The sequence below is a fragment of the Schistocerca serialis genome, chromosome 11 (genome assembly GCF_023864345.2).
Source record: "Schistocerca serialis cubense isolate TAMUIC-IGC-003099 chromosome 11, iqSchSeri2.2, whole genome shotgun sequence".
NCBI classification, from domain to species: Eukaryota; Metazoa; Arthropoda; class Insecta; order Orthoptera; family Acrididae; genus Schistocerca; species Schistocerca serialis.
Genome location: NC_064648.1, coordinates 203,045,030 through 203,071,142, shown reverse-complemented (window position 1 = coordinate 203,071,142; position 26,113 = coordinate 203,045,030). Strand labels below are relative to the sequence as shown.

Genomic DNA, 26,113 nt, shown 5'->3' with positions numbered 1-26,113 from the left:
ATTCAATCAGGTGCTGGATGGTTTCTTGGGCAATGGCAGCCCATTCTTCACGGAGTCCCGCACTGAGGAGGGGTACCGATGTCGTTCAGAGAGGCATGGTACGAAGTCGGCGTTCCAAAACATCCCAAAGGTGTTCTACAGGATTCAGGTCAGGACTCTGTGCAGGCCAGTCCATTACAGGGATCTTATTGTCACGTAACCACGCTGCCACAGGCCGTGTATCATGAACATGTGCTTGATCGTGTTGAAAGATGCAATCGCCATCCCCGAATTGCTCTTCAGCAGTGGGAAGCGAGAGGATGCTTAAGACATCAATGTAGGCCTTTGCTGTGATAGTGCCATGCAAAACAAGGGGTGCAAGCCCCCTCCATAAAAAACACGACCACACCATAACACCACTGCCTCCGAATTTTCCTGTTGGCACTACACACGCTGGCAGATGACGTTCACGTTCACCGGGCATTCGCCATACCCACATCCTGCCATCACATCGCCACATTGTGTACCATGATTCGTCACTCCACACAACATCTCCACTGTTCAACTGTTAAATGTTTACGCTCCTCAGACCAAGCGAGGCATCGTTTGGCATGTACTGGTGTGATGTGTGGCTTATGAGCAGCCACTCGACCGTGAAATCCAAGTTTTCTCACCTCCCGCCTAACTGTCATAGTACTTGCAGTGGATCCTGATGCAGTTTGTAATTTCTGTGTGATGGTCTGACAGATGTCTGGCTATTTCACATTACGACCGACTTCAACTGTCGGCAGTCTCTGTCAGTCAACAGACGAGATCGGCCTGTACGCTTCTGTGCTGTACGTGTCCCTTCACGTTTCCACTTCACTATCACATCGGAAACAATGGACATAGGGATGTTTAGGAGTGTGGAAATTTTGCATACAGATGTGTGACACAAGTGACACCCTATCACCTGACCACGTTTGAAGTCTGTGAGTTCTGCAGAGTGCCCCATTCTGCTCTCTCACGACTACCAAGGTCACTGATATGGAGTACCTGGCAGTAGGTGGCAGCACAACTCACCTAATATGAAAAACATATGTTTTTGGTGGTGCCCGAATACTTTTGATCAAATGGTGTAGATTCTGAGTGCTACACACTCAATCGTTTTCTTTTAGAAGTTTTTCTGATTTTGCCCTACAATGATTAAACTTATATGTATGGGGTGTTCAAAAAGTCTCTCTGCAGTGCCATATGATTGTTAACCGCAGTGAATATACCGAAATGAAACTCAGTGAAATACAAATTATTAATTTATTGAATATTCATTTTTACTTACAAATTTTAACATTAAATGTTGAAAGTGTTCCCCTGTTGTTGAATACAAAACTCTATTCGTCTAATCATGTTTCCAAACACAAGCTTTAATAATTCTTCTGTAACAGAAGCAGTGAAAGTGGATATTGCAGTTTTAAATTCATCGATGGATTTTGACGGTTTTTATAGTCGGTTGCTTTCGCTGACGAAAAAGTCGGGTGGTGTTAGGTCAGGCGATCGTGGAGGCAAAAATCCCTGTGAAATTATGCAATCACCAGAAACATCAGTAAGCAGTGACATTGAAACACGAGCAGTATGTGTGATTGCAACAAAAACAAAACAAATGAACAAAGGAACGAAACTTAAACGTTCATGTCAACACTAACAACACACACCAACGACACTACTGATGCTGACTGAGATAAATGGAAGAGTGGAATGTTGGGGGAGTCCACTTGAACGGAAGTAACCCCGGCGCACGAACAATCATATTGCACTGCGGAGAGACTTTTTTGAACACCCTGTACAAAGCTTTACATATTGTTTTTATTTAAACAGCAAAATACAATCTGAGGAAAAAAGGGCACTATGAAGGAATTATCCAAATGGGACAGAAATCGATAGATGTGATGTACATGTACAGACAAACACACGATTACGATTCCAGAAAATTTTATGATTTATTCAAGAGAAAGAGCTTCAAAAACTGAGAAAGTCAATGCTGCCCTGGCACATCTTTGGCCCTTACGAAAGCAGCTATTCTGCTTGGCAGTGATTGATAGACTTGCTGTATGTCGTTCCTGAGGGATATTGTGCCAAATTCTGTCCAAGTGGCATGTTAGATAGTCAAAATCCTGTGCCGGTTGGAGGGACCTGTCCATATTGCTCCAAATGATCCCAATTGGAGAGAGCGGCCTTGTTGGTCAAGGTATGGTTTGGCAGTTTCTAGAATAAGTTAAAGATACAGATTACTTCAACCAACACATTTCTTATTCTCCATACTAGGCATTTTGTAGAATTACACCCCTTTCCCCTCAGGTGGATTTATGTCATTTAATAAGACCTGGAGGATTTGTATGTGAGATTGATTGTACTGAATTTGTGGCACTATCTTTCAGTGTTGTATCTCACATAAATAGGACTGGGAAAAAAGAAGCCTGAGACCACAGATTTCTCAGAAGTCACCTTATTAATTGACATAAATTCAGTTGATGAGAGGGTATAGTTATCCGAAACAAATGTGTAGTGGGCAAAACAAGAAATGCGGCTGCTTACAGTAATTTGTACTTTCAATTTATAATCATATGGAGGCCACAGCATACCGTATTTACTCGAATCTAAGCCGCACTTTTTTTCCGGTTTTTGTATTCCAAAAAACCGCCTGCGGCTTAGAATCGAGTGCAAAGTAAGCGGAAGTTCTGAAAAATGTTGGTAGGTGCCGCCACAATTAACTTCTGTCGTCGAATATATGTAGCGCTGCACAGGCACGCTTTGCAGGCACAAAGATAAATACTGGTGCCAAAACCTCTGCATCAGTAAATAAATTTTAAAAAAAGTGTAAGAAGAGCTTTTTTCTCCGCCCCGAGTTTCGACCATTGCATTTTCATACATTATCCAACGAAGTAAATACAAATTCCGTGTTGTTCATCTTCGAATGTAGCAGCATTTCAATGTACTACGAAAATCCGACTGGCAAGACTATTTGGGATGTTTGTCAATATGGCCAACTCTACGTTCTGAATTTTTTCCTACCTGTGAGATGAGATGGTTGCTAGTAGGAACTTTTATGAATTGCAAATCACATGCAGTATTCTCTTCAACATAAGAATAATACGAATATAAACATTTTGCCATGTATTCTTTCGTGTTTGCCGCTATCTCATTTAAATCCTGTCTGCCTAATAACCTACGAAACTAGTGTGAGACAGCAGCAAATGCGGAAGAATATACATATCATGTCATGTTTATATTCGTATTATTCTTATGCCTACTTGTGATACAATCAGAAATGAAGCACGGCAATTGACTAGATTTTTAAATCTAAGATGACTCTAATTTCTGTGCAGAATGTAATGTACAAAAGAGGCGTGTGCAAAGATTTTCAAAAGCAAGCGCGCACAAAAGCAAGCCATGCCGCGAGCGGCGACAGGTCGTAAACACTTATTATTAGAATGCGACAAACAAAGCATGACACAGTACAATAATGCATTTTCAGCCAAGAGTGACCTAAACACCTATAACAAAGAGAATGGCACTTATCAGATCAAAGAAAAATAAGCGACCGATTCAAACCAGACGAAGCACACCTGACACATAGCAATGGCTACCTGGTAAAGCTTAACTGCTAAGCTTACGACTTGAACATAACTACTGTAGCTGTATCGTCATTTATTCTACCTAAATTGTGTCTCATATTACAATAGACCAACTTTGTTTCGATTTGGAGGTGCGGCCTAAAACTTCCCCCCCCCCCCCCTTGAATTTCGAGTCTCAAATTTCAGGTGTGGTTTAGATTTGGGAAAATTTTTTTTCCTTGATTTCGAGTCTAATTTTTCAGGTGCGGCTTAGATTCAAGTAAATACAGTAGCCTTATCATATTTGCTTTCTAGAATTTAAAAAAAAAAAAAAAAAAGGAATCAGAATACAGTTTGTTACACACTCACACTTCGGTCTCACTATCATCGCTCCCAGTAGCGAGTGCATCCGAAGAGATTTCCAAGCCCCCCGGGTCAATCCGGAGCGACGGGTCAGGCGACAGCGACACGTTCTGAGGAACGAGGCTAAGGTCGCCAATTGTCAATGACTCGTCGCCCACCTCAGATGCCTCACCGTCTTCCGAGTCTGAAGAGTTCTCCGATACTTCGGCTACATCCTCCAACTTGGGCGCTTTTATGAACTCGTTGTTCTCATACCTGTGGACAACAGTGGCATCACACAACAAAGGCATGCAGTACACGCCAAAAATTTGGCAATTAGATGACAAATATGAAACATAATCTGGTAAACATGGAGCTTATTCGTACAGGGTGAGCTATAGAGGAAATGTGAACAGTAGCATGTCAATCTACGTGGTCACTCTAAAAAAAATTATGTTATCCTAGTGGTACCCATTTTCTTGCATTTTCAACACTGCTGGAAGTTAGTCATATCTAGGGCAAACAGGTATTGGTCAATCAAACCCACCTCTTCTTTAACAACAGCTTTCTACCCTGTTAAGCTTTGGGGTTTGTTGTATAGGAACACTTAGCAAATACCCAAGCAGCGCACAAGTTTGGTGGCATTTGTGGCCACAGCATATGACTGAAATAAGAAATGAGGTGACCAGCAACTGAACAGGACACATTCACTGTGATGAGATGTCACACCGTCATGCTGAAAATACAAACTCTTTGCGTTTCTCTGTCCTCTACAGAATTCTGACAAGGAGAATGTATTCAGCATGCATACAAAATGTTTGGACTCTATTGTCACAATTATGCCGGCATCCTCGAGAAAATAAGGCCCAAGTACACTGACAGCAGCTAGGGCACACCACACCTGGGGAGTGGTGATGTGTTTCAAGTACTCCGCAAAGCTGTTCAGGGGCCCAAAAACAGTAGTTCTGTCTGTTAAATAACCCAAACATGCATCTGATTGGTTATCTACACTATTAAACAGCTAACTCACTTCATGGTGTATGGCCCCAGTTTCAGGTTGCTTATCTAATGGATTCCAGGGTCAGCAAAAATTTGATTTCCCGTATTCTACGTAATTATAACCCAAATTTAGAACTTTAAATGGTGTTACATTCCACTCATTAAGAGCTATATTCTTATATTAAAAAGTTTAAGAGGAAGACACATATTACAGTAAGAAACTGTGTGTGTGTGTGTGTGTGTGTGTGTGTGTGTGTGTGTGTGTGTGTGTGTGTCTTGAGGTACTGTGACTGATTTGATGCAGCTCTCCATGCCACTCTATCCTGTGCAAGCCTCTTCATCTGCGAATAACTGCAGCAACCTCCATTCTTCTGAATCTGCTTACTGTATTCATCTCCTGATCTCCCTCTACAATTTTCACCCCACACACTTCCCTCCAATACCAAATTGGTGATCCCTCGATGGCTCAGAATGTGTTCCATCAACCGATCCCTTCTTTTGGTCAAGTTGTGCCACAAATTTCTTGTTTCCCCAATTCTATTCAGTACATTCTCATTAGTTACATAATCGGCCCATCTAATCTTCAGCGTGTTTCTGTAGTACCACATTTCAAAAGCTTCTATTCTCTTTTTATCTAAACTGTTTATTGCCCACGTTTCAGTCCCATACATGTCTACCTTCTAGACAGACACCAACAGGAAAGACTTCCTAACACTCAAATCTATACTCGCTGTTAACACATTCCTCTTCTTAAGAAATGCTTTTCTTGTTATTACCATTTATATCTTCCCTACTTCCCCCCATGAACCATGGACCTTGCCGCTGGAGGGGAAGCTTGCGTGCCTCAGCGATACAGATAGCCGTACCGTAGGTGCAACCACAATGGAGGGGTATCTGTTGAGAGGCCAGACAAACGTGTGGTTCCTGAATAGGGGCAGCAGCCTTTTCAGTAGTTGCAGGGGCAACAGTCTGGATGATTGACTGATCTGGCCTTGTTACACTAACCAAAACGGCCTTGCTGTGCTGGTACTCCGAACGGCTGAAAGCAAGGGGAAACTACAGCCGTAATTTTTCCCGAGGGTATGTAGCATTACTGTATGGTGAAATGATGATGGCGTCCTCTTGGATAAAATATTCCGGAGGTAAAATAGTCCCCCATTCGGATCTCTGGGCGGAGACTAATCAAGAGGACTTCGTTACCAGGAGAAAGAAAACTAGCATTCTACGGATTGGAGCGTGGAATGTCAGATCCCTTAATCGGGCAGGTAGGTTAGAAAATTTAAAAAGGGAAATGCATAGGTTAAAGTTAGATATAGTGGGAATTAGTGAAGTTGGGTGGCAGGAGGAACAAGACTTTTGGTCAGGTGAATACAGGGTTATAAATACAAAATCAAATAGGGGTAATGCAGGAGTAGGTTTAATAATGAATAAAAAAATAGGAGTGCGGGTTAGCTACTACAAACAGCATAGTGAACGCATTATTGTGGCCAAGATAGACACAAAGCCCATGCCTACTACAGTAGTGCAAGTCTATATGCCAACTAGCTCTGCAGATGATGAAGAAATAGATGAAATGTATGACGAGATAAAAGAAATTATTCAGGTAGTGAAGGGAGACGAAAATTTAATAGTCATGGGTGACTGGAATTCGTCAGTAGGAAAAGGGAGAGAAGGAAACGTAGTAGGTGAATATGGATTGGGGGGAAGAAATGAAAGAGGAAGCCGCCTTGTAGAATTTTGCACAGAGCATAACTTAATCATAGCTAACACTTGGTTCAAGAATCATGAAAGAAGGTTGTATACCTGGAAGAATCCTGGAGATACTAAAAGGTATCAGATAGATTACATAATGGTAGAACAGAGATTTAGGAACCAGGTTTAAAATTGTAAGACATTTCCAGGGGCAGATGTGGATTCTGACCACGATCTATTGGTTATGAACTGCAGATTGAAACTGAAGAAACTGCAAAAAGGCGGGAATTTAAGGAGATGGGACCTGGATAAACTGAAAGAACCAGAGGTTGTACAGAGTTTCAGGGAGAGCATAAGGGAACAATTGACAGAAATGGGGAAAGAAATACAGTAGAAGAAGAATGGGTAGCTCTGAGGGATGAAGTAGTGAAGGCAGCAGAGGATCAAGTAGGTAAAAAGACGAGGACTAATAGAAATCCTTGGGTAACAGAAGAAATATTGAATTTAATTGATGAAAGGAGAAAATATAAAAATGCAGTAAGTGAAACAGGCAAAAAGGAATACAAACGTCTGAAAAATGAGATCGACAGGAAGTGCAAAATGGCTAAGCAGGGATGGCTAGAGGACAAATGTAAGGATGTAGAGGCTTGTCTCACTAGGGGTAAGATAGATACTGCCTACAGGAAAATTAAAGAGACCTTTGGAGAGAAGAGAACCACTTGTATGAACATCAAGAGCTCAGATGGCAACCCAGTACTAAGCAAAGAAGGGAAGGCAGAAAGGTGGAAGGAGTATATAGAGGGTTTATACAAGGGCGATGTACTTGAGGACAATATTATGGAAATGGAAGAGGATGTAGATGAAGATGAAATGCGAGATACGATACTGTGTGAAGAGTTTTACAGAGCACTGAAAGACCTGAGTCGAAACAAGGCCCCGGGAGTAGACAACATTCCATTAGAACTACTGACGGCCTTGGGAGAGCCACTCCTGACAAAACTCTACCATCTGGTTAGCAAGATATATGAGACAGGTTACATACCCTCAGACTTAAAGAAGAATATAATAATTCCAATCATAAAGAAAGCAGGTGTTGACAGATGTGAAAATTACCGAACTATCAGTTTAATAAACGCAGCTGCAAAATACTAACGCGAATTCTTTACAGACGAATGGAAAAACTGGTAAAAGCTGACCTCGGGGAAGATCAGTTTGGATTCTGAAGAAATGTTGAAACACGTGAGGCAATACTGACCTTACGACTTATCTTAGAAGAAAGATTAAGGAAAGGCAAACCTACATTTCTAGCGTTTGTAGACTTAGAGAAAGCTTCGGACAATGTTGACTGGAATACTCTCTTTCAAATTCTGAAGGTGGCAGGGGTAAAATACAGAGAGCGAAAGGCTATTTACATTTGACCAGAAAGCAGATGGCAGTTATAAGAGTCGAGGGACACGAAAGGGAAGCAGTGGTTGGGAAGGGAGTGAGACGGGGTTGTAGGCTCTCCCCGATGCTATTCGATCTGTATATTGAGCAAGCAGTAAAGAAAACAAAAGAAAAATTCAGAGTAGGTATTAAAATCCAGGGAGAAGAAATAAAAACTTTGAGGTTCACCGATGACATTGTAATTCTGTCAGAGACAGCAAAGGACTTGGAAGAGCAGTTGAACGGAATGGACAGTGTCTTGAAAGGAGGGTATAAGATGAACATCAACAAAAGCAAAATGAGGATAATGGAATATAGTCGAATTAAGTCGGGTGATGCTGCGGGAATTAGATTAGGAAATGAGCCACTTAAAGTAGTAAAGGAGTTTTGCTATTTGGGGAGCAAAATAACTGATGATGGTCGAAGTAGAGAGGATATAAAATGTAGACTGGCAATGGCAAGGAAAGCATTTCTGAAGAAGAGAAATTTGTTAACGTCGAGTATAGATTTAAGTGTCAGGAAGTCGTTTCTGAAAGTATTTGTATGGAGTGTAGATGTAAGGAAGTGAAACATGGAAGATAAATAGTTTGGACAAGAAGAGAATAGAAGCTTTCGAAATGTGGTGCTACAGAAGAATGCTGAAGATTAGGTGGGTAGATCACGTAACTAATGAGGAGGTATTGAATAGGATTGGGGAGAAGAGGAGTTTGTGGCACAACTTGACAAGAAGAAGGGACCGGTTGGTAGGACATGTTCTGAGGCATCAAGGGATCACAAATTTAGCATTGGAGGGCAGCGTGGAGGGTAAAAATCGTAGAGGAAGAACAGGAGATCAATACACGAAGCAGATTCAGAAGGATGTAGGCTGCAGTAGGTACTGGGAGATGAAGAAGCTTGCATAGGATAGAGTAGCATGGAGAGCTGCATCAAACCAGGCTCTGGACTGAAGACCACAACAACAACAACTACTTCAAACATCATCAGTTATTTTGCTGCTCAAATAGCAAAGCTCATGTACTACATGAAGAATCTCATGTCCTAATCTGAGTACCTTAGCACCACTTTATTTAATTTAACGACATTCTATTATCCTTGTTTTGTGTTTGTGTTCACCTTACATCCCCCTTTCAAGACACTGTCCATTCCAATCAACTGCTCTTCCAAATCCTTTGCTGTCTCTGACAGAATTACAATGCCATCAACAAACCCCCGAGTTTTTACTTCATCTCCATGAACTTAAATTCGTGTTCCAAACTTTTATTTGGTTTCCTTACTGCTCGTTCAACGTACATATTGAACAACATTGAAGATCGGCTACAACCTTGTCTCACTCTTCTCAACCACTACTTCTCTTTCATGGCCCTCAACTCTTGTAAGTACAAGTTATAAATAATCTTTCGCTTCCTGTATTTTACCCCTGCTGCCTTCCGAATTTCAAAGAGAATATTCCAGTCAACACTGTCGAAAGCTTTCTCTACGTCTACAAATGCTATAGATGTATGTTTGCCTTTCCTTAATATATCTTCTTAGATAAGTCATAGGGTCAGTAGTGCCTCGCATGTTCCGACATTTCTCTGGAATCTGAACTGATCTTCCCTGAGGTCTGCTTCTATCAGTTTTTCCAATCCTCTTTAAAGAATTCGTGTTAGTATTTTGCAACCATGACTAATTAAACTGATAATTTAGTAATTTTCACTCCTGTCAGCAACTGCTTTCTTTGGAATGGGAATTACTACATTCTTATTGAAGTCTGCTGATATTTCCCTCGTCTCATATGTCTTGCACACCACATGGAAGAGTTTTGTCATTGCTGGCTCTCCCAAGGCTGTCTGCTCCTGGGGCCTTGTTTTGATTTACATCTTTTAGAGCTTTTCAAATTCTTCTCGTGGCATCATATCTCCCCTCTCATCTTCTCAACATCCACTTCCCTTTTTATAATACTGCTTTCAAGGTCATCTCCCTTGTACAGACCTCTATACAATCCATCCACTTTTCAGCTTTTCCTTCTTTGCTTAGGACTGGTTTACCATCTAAACTCTTGATATTGCTACAGCTGCTTCTCTTTTTCCCAAAGGCCTCCTAATTTTACTGTAAGCTGTATTTGTCTTTCCCCTACTGAAATATGATTCTAAATCCTTAAATTTCTCCTCTAACCATTCCTACTTAGCAGTTTTGCTCTTCCTGTAAACTTAATCTTTTAAACGTTTGTATTCCCTTTTGCCTGCTTCATTTGCTGCACTTTTAAATTTTCCCCTTTCAACAATTAAATTCAATATCTTTTGTTAAAATGGTTCAAATGGCTCTGAGCACTATGGGACTCAACTGCGGAGGTCATTAGTCCCCTAGAACTTAGAACTAGTTAAACCTAACTAACCTAAGGACATCACACACATCCATGCCCGAGGCAGGATTCGAACCTGCGACCATAGCGGTCTCGCGGTTCCAGACTGCAGCGCCAGAACCGCGCGGCCACTTCGGCCGGCATCTTTTGTTATCCAAGGGTTTCTGCTGGGTCTTGTCATTTTATCTACATGACCCTCTGGTGGCTATACTACTCCATCTCTTAAAGCTTCACTTTCATCTTCTGTTATAGTCAACTTTTGCCCAATGCTCCCTATGAATCTCTCAACAACCTCTGGTTCTTTCAACTTTTCCAGGTCCCATAATCAATAAATTTTGGTTGAGTCCACCTCTGCCCTGGAAATGTCTTAGAATTTAACACTTGGTTCCTAAATCTCTGTCTAACCATTATATAACCAATCTGAAACCTTCCAGTGTCTCCAGGTCTCTTCCATGTCTACAACCTCCTTTTATGATTATTAAACAAAGTGTTAAGAGATGATTACACTGTGCTCTGTGCAAAATTCTACCTGGCAGCTTCCTCTTTCATTCCTTCCTCCCACCTCCCATTCACCTATTTTTGCTACTCTTCCAACGATTGGGTTACAGTCCCCCCCATTACAAATTTTCATCTGCTTTAACTATCTGAATAAGTTCTTTTATCTCATCATTCATTTCTGCAATCTCTCCATCATCTGCGGAGCTAGTTGGCATGTAAACTTTTACTATTGTGGTAGAGTTGCCTTCATGTCTATCTTGGCTACGATAATGTGCCCATGCTCACTATGCTGTTCACAGTAGCTTACCCACCACATTCCTATTTTCTTATTTATTATCAAACCCACTTCTCCATTACCCATATACCCATATTTGATTTATTATTTACAAACCTGTATTCACATGACCAGAAGTCCTGTTCTTCCTGCCTCCAAACTTCACTAGTTCTCTTCTCACCATACCTAATTTCAACCTTCTAGTTTCCTTTTCAAATTTTCTAACCTACCTACCCGATTAAGGGAGCTAACATTCCAAGCTCTGATCCAAAGAAAGCCAGTTTTGTTTTCCTGATGAAGGCATCCCACTGAGTAGTCCCCGCCCACCCGGAGATCCAAATGGAGGACTCTTTTACCTCTGGAATATTTCACCCAAGACAATGCCATCATCATATAACCATATGGTAGAGCTGCATGTCCTTGGGAAAATTTACGGCTGTAGTTTACTCTTGCTTTCAGTCATTCACAGTATCAGCACAGCAAGGCCATTTTGGCTGATGCTACAAGGCCAGATCAATCATCCAGACTCTTGATCCTGAAACTATTGAAAAGGCTTCTGCTCCTCAGCAGGAACCACGTTTTTCTGCTATTTCAACAGATACCCCTCCATCATGGTTGTACCTATAGTGTGGCTGTCTGTATCGCTGAGGAACACAATCCACCCCACCAAGGGTTCATGGGGTGGGTACAATCATTACAATACAAGATCTATCATCTATATTGTGCTATTATATATCATTCCAGTAGAATCAAGTGTAACTCCAGGTGACAAATGGTGACTGATCATTCAAGTGTACAGCAATTTAATATCAAGCTTTATGGACGGTTTATTGTTTTACAAAGACATACTCTCCTGAGGGGCGGGGGCAGCAAGAGGGGGGGGCACTGTGTAGCTTTCTACAGTCGTAATCTCAGTTGAGAGTATTGTGTCATGCCAGCGAATAAATACACACTACTAAGAGAGTTCTTCAACAAGAGAAACCCAATATTTGAAAGGTAAAAGCTATCTACACTTCATAATAGCTGGACAAAGGAGTATACACTGAGCATAAATAAGAAATGAATAGATAAGAAATCTTTTTTTACCATTCGGTGGTAGTGCCAGTAAAGTTTCACGAGCACGTGCCTTGCGGCTTTTACACAGCAATTACTAATACATTTTTAACCTTAGGAAAAATAAACTTTTTATAATCACTAGTTGCATTTGAATGGAGAAAACATAACTTCACATGGCTCTATAAAAACAATATTTTATTTATTTCTTGCCTTCACAATTGTCTATTGCTGTCACAGTAATTAATGTTGTTGTTGTTGTGGTCTTCAGTCCTGAGACTGGTTTGATGCAGCTCTCCATGCTACTCTATCCTGGGCAAGCTTTTTCATCTCCCAGTACCTACTGCAACCTACATCCTTCTGAATCTGCTTAGTGTATTCATCTCTTGGTCTCCCTCTACGATTTTTACCCTCCACGCTGCCCTCCAATACTAAATTGGTGATCCCTTGATGCCTCAGAACATGTCCTACCAACCGATCCCTTCTTCTGGTCAAGTTGTGCCACAAACTTCTCTTCTCCCCAATCCTATTCAATACTTCCTCATTAGTTATGTGATCTACCCATCTAACCTTCAGCATTCTTCTGTAGCACCACATTTCGAAAGCTTCTATTCTCTTCTTGCCCAAACTATTTATCGTCCATGTTTCACTTCCATACATGGCTACACTCCATACGAATACTTTCAGAAATGACTTCCTGACACTTAAATCAATACTGGATGTTAACAAATTTCTCTTCTTCAGAAACGCTTTCCTTCCCATTGGCAGCCTACATTTTATATCCTCTCTACTTCGGCCATCATCAGTTATTTTGCTCCCCAAATAGCAAAACTCCTTTACTACTTTAAGTGCCTCATTTCCTAATCTAATTCCCTCAGCATCACCCGACTTAATTACACTACATTCCATTATCCTTGTTTTGCTTTTGTTGATGTTCATCTAATATCCTCCTTTCAAGACACTGTCCATTCCATTCAACTGCTCTTCCAAGTCCTTTGCTGTCTCTGACAGAATTACAATGTCATCGGCGAACCTCAAAGTTTTTATTTCTTCTCCATGAATTTTAATACCTACTCCGAATTTTTCTTTTGTTTCCTTTACTGCTTGCTCAATATACAGATTGAACAACATCGGGGAGAGGCTACAACCCTGTCCTACTCCCTTCCCAACCACTGCTTCCCTTTCATGTCCCTCGACTCTTGTAACTGCCATCTGGTTTCTGTACAAATTGTAAATAGCCTTTCGCTACCTGTATTTTACCCCTGCCACCTTTAGAATTTGAAAGAGAGTATTCCAGTCAACATTGTCAGAAGCTTTCTCTAAGTCTACAAATGCTAGAAACGTAGTTTTGCCTTTCCTTAATCTTTCTTCTAAGATAAGTCGTAATGTCAGCATTGCCTCACGTGTTCCAGTGTTTCTACGGAATCCAAACTGATCTTCCCCGAGGTTGGCTTCTACTAGTTTTTGCATTCGTCTGTAAAGAATTCGTGTTAGTATTTTGCAGCTGTGACTTATTAAGCTGATAGTTCGGTAATTTTCACATCTGTCAACACCTGCTTTCTTTGGGATTGGAATTATTATATTCTTCTTGAAGTCTGAGGGTATTTCGCCTGTTTCATACATCTTGCTCACCAGATGGTAGAGTTTTGTCAGGACTGGCTCTCCCACAGCCGTCAGTAGTTCCAATGGAATATTGTCTACTCCGGGGGCCTTGTTTCGACTCAGGTCTTTCAGTGCTCTGTCAAACTCTTCACGCAGTATCATATCTCCCATTTCATCTTCATCTACATCCTCTTCCATTTCCATAATATTGTCCTCAAGTACATCGCCCTTGTATAGACCCTCTATATACTCCTTCCACCTTTCTGCTTCCCCTTCTTTGCTTAGAACTGGGTTTCCATCTGAGCTCTTGATATTCATACAAGTCGTTCTCTTATCTCCAAAGGTCTCTTTAATTTTCCTGTAGGCGGTATCTATCTTACCCCTAGTGAGATAGGCCTCTACATCCTTACATTTGTCCTCTAGCCATCCCTGCTTAGCCATTTTGCACTTCCTGTCGATCTCATTTTTCAGACGTTTGTATTCCTTTTTGCCTGTTTCACTTACTGCATTTTTATATTTTCTCCTTTCATCAATTAAATTCAGTATTTCTTCTGTGACCCAAGGATTTCTACTAGCCCTCGTCTTTTTACCTACTTGATCCTCTGCTGCCTTCACTACTTCATCCCTCAAAGCTACCCATTCTTCTTCTACTGTATTTATTTCCCCCATTCCTGTCAATTGCTCCCTTATGCTCTCCCTGAATCTCTGTACAACCTCTGGTTCTTTTAGTTTATCCAGGTCCCATCTCCTTAAATTCCCACCTTTTTGCAGTTTCTTCAGTTTTAATCTACAGGTCATAACCAATAGATTGTGGTCAGAGTCCACATCTGCCCCTGGAAATGTCTTACAATTTAAAACCTGGTTCCTAAATCTCTGTCTTACCATTATATAATCTATCTGATACCTTTTAGTATCTCCAGGGTTCTTCCATGTATACAACCATCTTTCATGATTCTTAAACCAAGTGTTAGTTATGATTATGTTGTGCTCTGTGCAAAATTCTACAAGGCGGCTTCCTCTTTCATTTCTGTCCCCCAATCTATATTCACCTACTATGTTTCCTTCTCTCCCTTTCCCTACTACCGAATTCCAGTCACCCATGACTATTAAATTTTCGTCTCCCTTCACAATCTGAATAATTTCTTTTATTTCATCATACATTTCTTCAATTTCTTCGTCATCTGCAGAGCTAGTTGGCATATAAACTTGTACTACTGTAGTAGGTGTGGGCTCCGTATCTATCTTGGCCACAATAATGCGTTCACTATGCTGTTTGTAGTAGCTTACCCGCATTCCTATTTTCCTATTCATTATTAAACCTACTCCTGCATTACCCCTATTTGATTTTGTGTTTATAACCCTGTAGTCACCTGACCAGAAGTCTTGTTCCTCCTGCCACCGAACTTCACTAATTCCCACTATATCTAACTTTAACCTATGCATTTCCCTTTTTAAATTTTCTAACCTACCTGCCCGATTAAGGGATCTGACATTCCACGCTCCGATCCGTAGAACGCCAGTTTTCTTTCTCCTGATAACGACATCCTCTTGAGTAGTCCCTGCCCGGAGATCCGAATGGGGGACTATTTTACCTCCGGAATATTTTACCGAAGAGGACGCCATCATCATGTAATCATACAGTAAAGCTGCATGCCCTCGAGAAAAGTTACGGCTGTAGTTTCCCCTTGCTTTCAGCCGTTCGCAGTACCAGCACAGCAAGGCTGTTTTGGTTATTGTTACAAGGCCAGATCAGTCAATCATCCAGACTGTTGCCCTTGCAACTACTGAAAAGGCTGCTGCCCCTCTTCAGGAACAATACGTTTGTCTGGCCTCTCAACAGATACCCCTCCGTTGTGGTTGCACCTACGGTATGGCTATCTGTATCGCTGAGGCATGCAAGCCTCCCCACCAACGGCAAGGTCCATGGTTCATGGGGGGGACAGTAATTAATAAGGTGCTAATATTCTTTGTTCCCTTCACTTTTTTAATGTTGTATCACTTAACTGCACTGATTGGTGTGAAAAGAAAGTAACACGAGAACACATTATGAAATGGAGCACTCGTCAACTCCCACTCCTCTTTGCGACTGAATAAGTTAGTCAACTTCCATCTGCAGCTCCTTTCACAATGCACACACTTGGTGCCTGTGGCACTATGTTTCTTGCATACATTTTTCTTACATTTAACACATTCTGTTTCTGTTCTGTTGTTTTTATGCCTGCCGCATATGTAACAAATTCCAGATTTTGCTAGTTCCTTGGTCTGCTTTTCTTCATGGCTGTACTTGGCCAAGAAGATGTGCACATCCTTGGGAAGTGTTTGATGGTTCAAATGGCTCTGAGCACTATGGGACTTAACATCTGAGGTCATCAGTCCCCTAGAACTTAGAACTACTTAAACCTAACTAACCTAAGGACATCACACACATCCATGCCCGAGGCAGGATTCGAACCTGCAACCGTAGCGGTCTCGCGGTTCCAGACTGTAGCGCACAGAACCGCACGACCACTCCGGCCGGCGGGAAGTGTTTGATGTAACATTTCTTGATTTGAATGTTCTTCCATCAGGCTAACAGCAAGATGTTTAAAAAAAAATCCATATTCTCTTTTATTATCAGGATTGTTGAATTTGAAAATAATGTCTTCATTTATCCCAGCAGTATCTAGATGTCCGTAGAAAAGAGTGCCATTGGCCATCGTTGCATAATTCTGGAAATGCTGTAGGATGAGAACATCCGATCTACAGCACCTACTACTCCTTTGGTAGCATTGTACTCCACTCTCGATTTCGTAGTCTCTTGATCTATTATATTTGTGTTGTGAATTGCCGATAAAAAAAAAAAAAAAATCACAGCTTTGTTCTTTTTAGAAATAATTGAGGCAAAAAAAAAAAAAAAACTTCTGGAGGAATTTCCTTCTCTCTCCCCCCCCCCCCCTCCCCTCTCCATGGTTTCCAAGAAAGTCAATTCTTTGCGGAGGAGATTTTCAGCCAGAGGGTAGCTATTAATTGCCAGTCGAAAGATATCTGTTTGTTTTCTCAACTAGTGTCACTAATCTTCGTACAATGTTATCAGACTTGTTAGAGTCCTGGCATCTGCTTGCCACAGCAAATTTCAAAGTTCATGGTAAAAAATGTTTTGGCATCATACCAGGCACGAACCTTGATCCCATATTTTGCAGCCTTGTTATGGATATACTATACGAATCTGCAGCATCCTCTGAAATGATGCAACATCTTGTCAACAGTTACAAACTCGCTAACATTGTACTGAACAAGACAATTGACAAATTCTTGATAGAAGTCCCAAATAGGTGCTAGTTTCTCTCTTTGTTTTCTCTCATTCCAGGTACCCAAGTCGTCAAGCCTATGAGCTCAAAACAGAAACCTAAAGTGTTTATAGCTGAAGAGAGCTTGTAAAATAATTGTTCTTGTGGCATCTGAATCCCACAGTTCACAGCAATTTGTGTCTCCTTTCTTTATACCTATTAGATATAATGCACCTAAAAGAGCCTGTATCTCTGGTTTTGTGGTGTCTGTAGTCTCGTTCTCTTGGATATTGAACCTCAGCTCTTTTACTATACTGGATGCATTATTTTGTATTTTCCACAATGTTGACAATCATCCCATAGTAATAAATAAATAAAATGTGTCAATTTCTTTTTCCATAATTATACCACTTGTTTTGGACCTGGCAAAACCTTTAGTATGTTCTTGGCCTTGGCTTTAGAAAAAGAAGAAGAAGAAGAAGAAGAAGAAGAAGGAACTGGTTCACTTATCCAAATAGTTTCTTCATCTTTTCTTATTTAAAAAATGGTCATCATATGTTTATTGCCTCCCCTCTTCAATTATGTGGTCATATTTCGTGTGTGTGTGTGTGTGTGTGTGTGTGTGTGTGTGTGTGTGTGTGTGTGTGTGTGTGTGTGTGGCTTGCAGGTCCCCTTACACACATTAAAAGAAACAAATATACAAAAAATTATGGAAATGTGATCATACATGCTAAGACAACAGGAAAGAATGAAAGATCCTATAAAGAAGACTAAAACACAAGTAAAATGACAAAGGAGGAAGGCACAGGAAAATGTCACAGGCTGACCACTTACATAAAATATGGGCAAGCCAGTCACTCTGAACATACTAAAACCATCTCCCCCAAATCTTGGTAAAAACATTAGACAATTCACAAAACTTTAAACCTCTAACCACATTCATTTGTTCATTACCTAAAATAGACTGCATATCTGTCGGCAAATCAGCTGCGCTCCGCTGATTGGAAAATAAAACACAGTCCAATAAAATGTGGTGCACAGTGAGCTGCATGCCACAAGCACCACACATTTGAGTGTCCTCTTGCCGGAGCAGAAAGCCACGCTTCATACGGCTGTGGCCTATGCAAAGACAAGTGAAGAGGATCTCATCCCATCGACGTGTCTGGAAGGAGGTACGCCACAGCTGAGTTGTGGGTTTTACTGCACGGAGATTATTGCCAGTCACTTCAAGCCATCCATCCTCCCACTGACACAAGACTCTGGACTTCAACAGCAAGGTCATAGCATGGAGGGGGCTGGCACACTGAAATACCTTAGGATCAACTCACACCACCTTGGCTGCTAGAACCGTCCTTCTGTTCCCCACAATTTCCATATGTCCTCGTACCCAGCAGAAAAAAATCTCTGTCCCCAGTCATTGCGTTTGGAGGAGGGCACCCTGGATAGTCTGGACTATGTTATCTGCTGGGTACAAACATTGGAGAGAGTGAAGGGCACTCAAAGAATCAGAAAAACAAGAAATTTAGCACTGGAAGAACATCTTGTTTTTCCGAAGCCCCAAAGATCAAATATAATTCTGCCAGGAGGTCATTAAAGGCTTCAGGCATTCGGAACTTGAGAACAGGACCTGGGGAAACAACAGGGCTACTAACAGAAACTCCCCGTTTCGACCCATCTGTAAAAACAGCTACATAGTTGTGGTACTTTTTCAAGTAAGACAGTTTCATTCTGTGTAAAGGTAATTATTTAAAATTCTTTTTTAAAATACATAACTGCTTTTCTTGAAAGTACTTTGAGAATATTTTTCAGCAGGAAACGGACAAAAAAAGTTTACTAAGCTTCTTTTTGAGCTTATGTAATATGCCTTGTTTACAAAATTTCTAAATGTTTGTTAATCTGTAATTAAAAATTGTCAACGTTAAAATTATAATTAATATGGAAGATATTTGTGAGCTCTTAATATAGATAATTTGCCTTTTCATTAAGAACATCCTTTTTAGCATATCTATCTATATCCGAATCCCGCTCCAGCTAATGCCGGGTCTGGGTGCTCACGAGTCCTCTCCATTTGGCTCGGTCCTCCCACCACTTTTCTTCCTCCACTTGCTGCCATGTCACACCTCTCCTTTCAACAGATATTCTCACTCCCATTTTCCACCGTGTTCTTGGGCGCCCTCTAGGTCTTTTCCCATCCATCTTTAGTTCTTCCATAATTTTGGGGAGTCTCTGCCCTCTTAACATGCCCATACCATCTTAATCTCTTTCTTTCAATTTCTTCTCTCATACTTTCTTGTTTGAGGTCCTTTAGCATATAGTTTTTTAATATGAGCAGAAATGGCATTTTTAACTACAGGTTTGAAAAACTTTGGGTCTTTCTTACAATTCGCGAAATTAATATAGGCTTTCATATAATTAGGGAACAGGCCAATTTTTCACGTTGCTTATTAAAGTGAACAGCCATACTTGTACGTAACAGTTTCATCTTTATATCCTAATTATTAGACACAGCCTTGGATGCTTGGGCAGGCAGAAATCTTAAAGCTTTAAACATGGCTGTGAGGTCAGCGACCATTTACAAAGTAAAATTAAGTCTTTTGATCTGGTTTTGGCACAACTATGAGTGCCTTCATCAGAAGTGAAACATTCAAACTGGTCTATAAGGTAAGTACTAAAATTATGGGAAACATTTTTCATATAAGAGTAGTACTAACTAACAGTACAAGAAAGAAACAGTACTTACAGGTGACACATAAAGTAAATATCAAGCGATAAAGCTTCAGTCACAAAATTTGTTAAAAAAGAATACATGGGAGGTAAGCCACTATGGGCTGCTCACGCGTCAAGCCACAGGTAGCAACAGACTGACGCGCCCGCGTTAGCAACTCTCTTGGCGTGTGTGAGCAGCCCTTGGTGGCCTGCCTCCCATGCATTCTTTTTTAAAAAATTTTGAGACAGAGATTTATCGCTTGGTATTTATTTTATAAGTGAGAGGTAAGTACTGTTTCTTTCTTGTACTGTTAGTTAGTAATTAAAATTATATTAAAAAAATTTCCCATAATTTTTTTACTTTTGTTATACGCCTGATTGAATGTTTCACTTCTGTTGAAGGCACTCATAGTAGTGCCAAAACCATGTCAAAAGACTTTGTTTGCAACCAACGGCTGTTATTGCTTTAATTTTACTTTGTAAACAGTTGCTGACCATGTAGCCATATTTAAAGCTTTAAGATTTCTGCCTGCCCAGGCATCCAAGGCTGCCTCTAAATATAAGGATATTAAGAAGAAACTGCTAAGTACAAGTATGGCCATTCAATTTAATAAGCAAGGTGAAAAAAGTGGCCTATTCCCTAATTATATGAAAACCTATTTAATTTCGCAAATTGTAAGAAAGACCCCAAGTTTTTCAAACCTGCAGTTAAAAATGTCATTTCTGCTCATATTAAAAAGCTATATGCTAAAAAGGATGTTCTTAATGAAGAGGTATATTATCTATAATTAGAACTCACATATATCTTCTGTATTAACTATAATGTTATCATTGATGATTTTTGGGTACATATTAACAAACATTTAGAAATTTTGTAAACAAGGCATACTGCGTGAAAAAAAATGCTAAGTAAACTTTGTTTGTCTGTTTTCTGCTGAAAAATATTCTCAAATCACTTTCAAGAAAAGCTGTTACGTATTTTATAAAAGAATTTTACACAGAATGAAACAGCCTTACTTGAAAAAGGCGTAAAGTACAATGTTATGTCCAACTTGGCAGACAAAAATGTAATAGAAAAGACGCTTGTCGACCTAAAAATTGGTCTTGACCGTAAAAACATGGATAATTAATATCAAAATACAATTGCCTTTGATATAGCTAACATTATCAGTAAAAACATAGCCTGTGTTCAAAATGTTACGCATAACGATAGTAAGTTACTTAAATCTATTAATAATAAACTTAAAGAAGCTGATGCTTAAATAACTAAGTCTGACAGAGGTTGCTCTTTGGTAATTGCCCACAATTCTGAACATAGATTTTTTTAACGAAAATAATATTTCAGAACTGTACAGGTATCCAACTCCTGAATTACAAAAAGAAGTCAGGTCAGCTATCAACAATGCAAAATTTTTACTCAAACCTTTTTCAAAGGACATGCTTATCAACATGAACCCTCAGCCCCCAAAACTTCATTCACAATTCAAAATTCACAAACCTAACCATCCAAAACACCCAATTTCTAATAGTATGAATAACGTGTACCATGATTTAGCCAAATCTCTGCATAAAACTCTGAAAAAATTATTCATCTTTGAGAACAATTATTGCACCCCCAATAGTCATGCCTTAGTCCATAAAATGAAAGTTTTAGAATCCAATCCAGATACCAAGTTGTTTTCCCTAGACATCAAATATCTCCATACATACATTAATAATAAACTTAAAGAAGCTGATGCTTAAATAACTAAGTCTGACAGAGTGTTTGTTTGTGTGTCTATCAACCTGCCAGCACTTTCGTTCGGTAAGTCACATCATCTTTGTTTTTAGATATATTTTTCCCACGTGGGATGTTTCCCTCTATTATATTCATACATACATTCCCGTACAAGAAACACTTAGGATCGCAGAAAAGAAATTTACATCATTTCAAAAAGAACTCTCAGACAAACAAATCACTGACTTTAAGAATCTGATCATACTCATAGTCAAATACAACTATTTTGCATTTAATGAACAATTGTATCAGCAATCCGACAGCCTCGTTATGGGAAATCCGTTAGCTGGTATCCTTGCAGACATTTTCATTAACTCTCTAGAAGAAAAGTTTTTCAACTGGTTGTCAGCTACAGCACTAGGCGTCTCCACTATTTCAGATATCCTGATGATATTTTAGTTCTCTACAAAGGACCTGCTGATGGCACTGACCATATTTTCAATCTCTTTAATGAACTTCACGAGAAAACATTCTTTACCTGTGAACTTTAAAACGAGGCCTGTCAATTAAACTTTCTTAACTTGACCCTTACTGCCTACAGGAAAATTAAAGAGACCTTTGGAGAAAAGAGAACAACTTGTATGAATATCAAGAGCTCAGATGGAAAGCCAGTTCTAAGCAAAGAAGGGAAAGCAGAAAGGTGGAAGGTGTATATACAGGGTCTATACAAGGGCGATGTACTTGACGACAATATTATGGAAACGGAAGAGAATGTAGATGAAGATGAAATGGGAGATACGATACTGCGGGAAGAGTTTGACAGAACAATGAAAGACACGAGTCGAAACAAGGCCTCGGGAGTAGACAACATTCCATTAGAACTACTGACGGCCTTGGGAGAGCCACTCCTGACAAAACTCTACCATCTGGTTAGCAAGATGTATGAGACAGGTGAAATACCCTCATACTTCAAGAAGAATATAATAATTCCAATCCCAAAGAAAGCAGGTGCTGACAGATGTGAAAATTACCGAACAATCAGTTTAATAAGCCACGGATGCAAAATACTAATGTGAATTCTTTACAGACGAATGGAAAAACTGGTAGAAGCCGACCTCAGGGAAGATCAGTTTGGATTCCGTAGAAATATTGAAACACGTGAGGCAATACTGACCCTACGATTTATCTTAGAAGCTAGACTAAGGAAAGGCAAACCTACATTTCTAGCATTTGTAGACTTAGAGAAAGCTTTTGGCAATGTTGACTGGAATACTCTCTTTCAAATTCTGAAGGTGGCAGGGGTAAAATACAGGGAGCGAAAGGCTATTTACAATTTGTACGGAAACCAGATGGCAGTTATAAGAGTCGAGGAGCATGAAAGGGAAGCAGTGGTTGGGAAGGGAGTGAGACAGGATTGTAGCCTATCCCCGATGTTATTCAATCTGTATATTGAGCAAGTAGTGAAAGAAACAAAAGAAAAATTCAGAGTAGGTATTAAAATCCATGGAGAAGAAATAAAAACTTTGAGGTTCACCGATGACATTGTAATTCCGTCAGAGACAGCAAAGGACTTCGAAGAGCAGTTGAACGGAATGGACAGTGTCATGAAAAGAGGGTACAAGATGAACATCAACAAAAGCAAAACGAGGATAATGAAATGTAGTCGAATTAAGTCAGGTGATGCTGAGGGAATTAGATTAGGAAATGAGACACTTAAAGTAGTAAAGGAGTTTTGCTATTTGGGGAGTAAAATAACTGATGATGGCCGAAGTAGAGAGGATATAAAATGTAGACTGGCAATGGCAAGGAAGGCAAGAGAAATTTGTTAACATCGAGTATAGATTTAAGTGTCAGGAAGTTGTTTCTGAAAGTATTTGTATGGAGTGTAGCCATGAATGGAAGTGAAACGTGGATGATAAATAGTTTGGACAAGAAGAGAATAGAAGCTTTCAAAATGTGGTGCTACAGAAGAATGCTGAAGATTAGATGGGTAGATCACATAACTAATGAGAAGGTATTGAATAGGATTGGGGAGAAGAGAAGTTTGTGGCACAACTTGACTAGAAGAAGGGATCGGTTGGTATGACATGTTCTGAGGCATCAAGGGATCACAAATTTAGTATTGGAGGGCAGCGTGGAGGGTAAAAATCGTAAAGGGAGACCAAGAGATGAATACAGTAAGCAGATTCAGAAGGATGTAGGATGCAGTAGGTACTGGGAGATGAAGACGCTTGCACAGGATAGAGTAGCATGGAGAGCTGCATCAAACCAGTCTCAGGACTGAAGACCACAACAACAACAACAACAACAACAACAACAACAACTTGACCCTTACAGACAAGAAAATAAAATCTCATTCAATATTTTTTGTACAGAAAAATACACCAATCAGATCGTACTTGCATGTTCCATGCATCCACACTCTCATAAAAATGCTTTCTTTCACTCTGCTATTCATAGAGCTACTTCTATTCCACTCTCAAGAGAAAAATTCAATGAAGAAATTAATTTAATCAAAACAATAGCAGTTAATAATGAATATGAACCTGGCTGAGTAGATGACATCCTTAGAACGAAAACTGTTAAAATAGTTACTACTCTCAGCGCTTCCATCACTGAATCCAACCTAAAAACGTTTTTTTCTATTCCTTTCTTGAGGCCCATCTCCTATCAGATTCAACGCCTTCTTCGTAATAAAAACAATTGTAATGCCGTCTTTTCAACCAATAATAGTTGGAAAAAAAATTTATTCATAATTTAAAACTGACTCGTTCCCCTTTGGAAAACTGGCTTTCGTTAGATTTTCTGCGACATCTGCTCTTCTTACTGCATAGGACAAACAGGACTTGTCTTTACAATCAGATACAAAGAACATCTTTTAAGAAAAAATGGCACTACTGCCCAAAATTCGTCTTTTGCCGACCACCTTTCGATTACAGGTTACGTGCCTAAAGCTATTCACGACATCAACATTTTGCACACTGAGAAGAATGGGCATAGATTAAATATTCTTGAAGAATTAGAAATTTTTGAACATCTTTCTCAAAACGATGGCTTCATTCCTAAGAAGCAGCTATAATTACGTAATAAAAACGTCTTTAACGGTATAAAGTCATTACTTGATATTTGATTTTGTGTTTCTTCACGCAGTTACCGAAATGTTTTTTTTTTTCTCTATCAAGTGGAGTCATACTTTTTGTCTATTAAATGGTTTATATTGGTTGCTTTTCATGTCATATTGTTTTTCTACATGCTCTTATTCAGCCCCTATGTAATTTTATAATGGCATTTTCAATCTTTAAACTGTATTTCTAAGCTCTAATGTATAACAAAATGTTAACCTGTCTGCTGCTGTCAAACAAAATATTGCCATTTACTTCATGTACATCATAATATTTGTCTGTCTATATACTGTGTGTTATGTAGCTAGTTTGTATTTGTGGCTACTAGATGGCACTCTTGGTGTAATGTTCTCCTGCACACAGTTGTTAACGCGGGCACCTCACCTCAGTCTTTTGCTAGCTATGGCATGACGTGCGAGTAGCCCATAGTAGTTTGCCTCCCATGTGTTATTTCATAAAAAATTTTGTGACTAAGGCTTTAGCGCTTGATATTTAGTTTATACGTGACATGTAAGTACTATTTCTTTCCTGCACTGTTAGTTTTCCGCCTTTAAACAGCACTTCTAAACTCTTATATAGACAAAAAGTTACTATGTATGCTGCTGTCAAATAAAACATTGTGTTTTACTTCATGTACTAAATAATGTTCATCATGAAACTTCCTGGCAGATTAAAACTGTGTGCCCGACCGAGGTTCGAACTCGGGACCTTTGCCTTTCGCGGGCAAGTGCTCTACCAACTGAGCTACCGAAGCTGCCAGGAAGTTTCATATCAGCGCACACTCCGCTGCAGAGTGAAAATCTCATTCCGGAAACATCCCCCAGGCTGTGGCTAAGCCATGTCTCTGCAATATCCTTTCTTTCAGGAGTGCTAGTTCTGCAAGGTTCGCAGGAGAGCTTCTGTAAAGTTTGGAAGGTAGGAGACGAGGTACTGGCAGAAGTAAAGCTGTGAGTACTGGGTGTGAGTCCTGCTTCGGTAGCTCAGTTGGTAGAGCACTTGCCCGCGAAAGGCAAAGGTCTCAAGTTCGAGTCTCGGTCGGGCACACAGTTTTAATCTGCCAGGAAGTTTCACATCAGCGCACGCTCCGCTGCAGAGTGAAAATCTCACTCTGGAATGTTCATCATAATATTCATCTGTCTACATTTTGAATGTTAAGTAGCCTATTTGTATTTGCGGTGATTTTTGTACTTATGTTATAATCCAGTTTCAATGTCTTACTTCTGATGAAGGCACTCATAGTAGTGCCGAAATCAGGTCAAAAGATGTAATTTTTGTGACCGAGGGCTGTTATTGCTTTAATTGCACTTTAAGGTATTGAGTCCCTGCAGGGTTCTCGCTCTAAGGTATCTCAGTCTACTTGAAGTCATAAATGAGGCCCAGAAACCCATCAGAGTCTCTAAAATGTAGGATGGTGTTCCTCATATGCATGGCAGCTAAAATTAAAAATATAACAAGACTGATTAAAATGAAAACACACACACTTCTTATCTGCAGAAAACTGTACACC

At 40.0% G+C, this 26,113-nt stretch overlaps 1 protein-coding gene across 1 annotated transcript in view; it reads right to left on the bottom strand.

The window, feature by feature from the left end:
• Positions 1-26,113, bottom strand: part of LOC126427002 (uncharacterized) — an 81,668-nt gene that overhangs the window by 12,190 nt on the left and 43,365 nt on the right. The window contains exon 6 of the mRNA XM_050089153.1: positions 3,939-4,187. Coding sequence (XP_049945110.1) covers positions 3,939-4,187 — 249 coding nt within the window. The remainder of the gene's footprint in view (positions 1-3,938; positions 4,188-26,113) is intronic.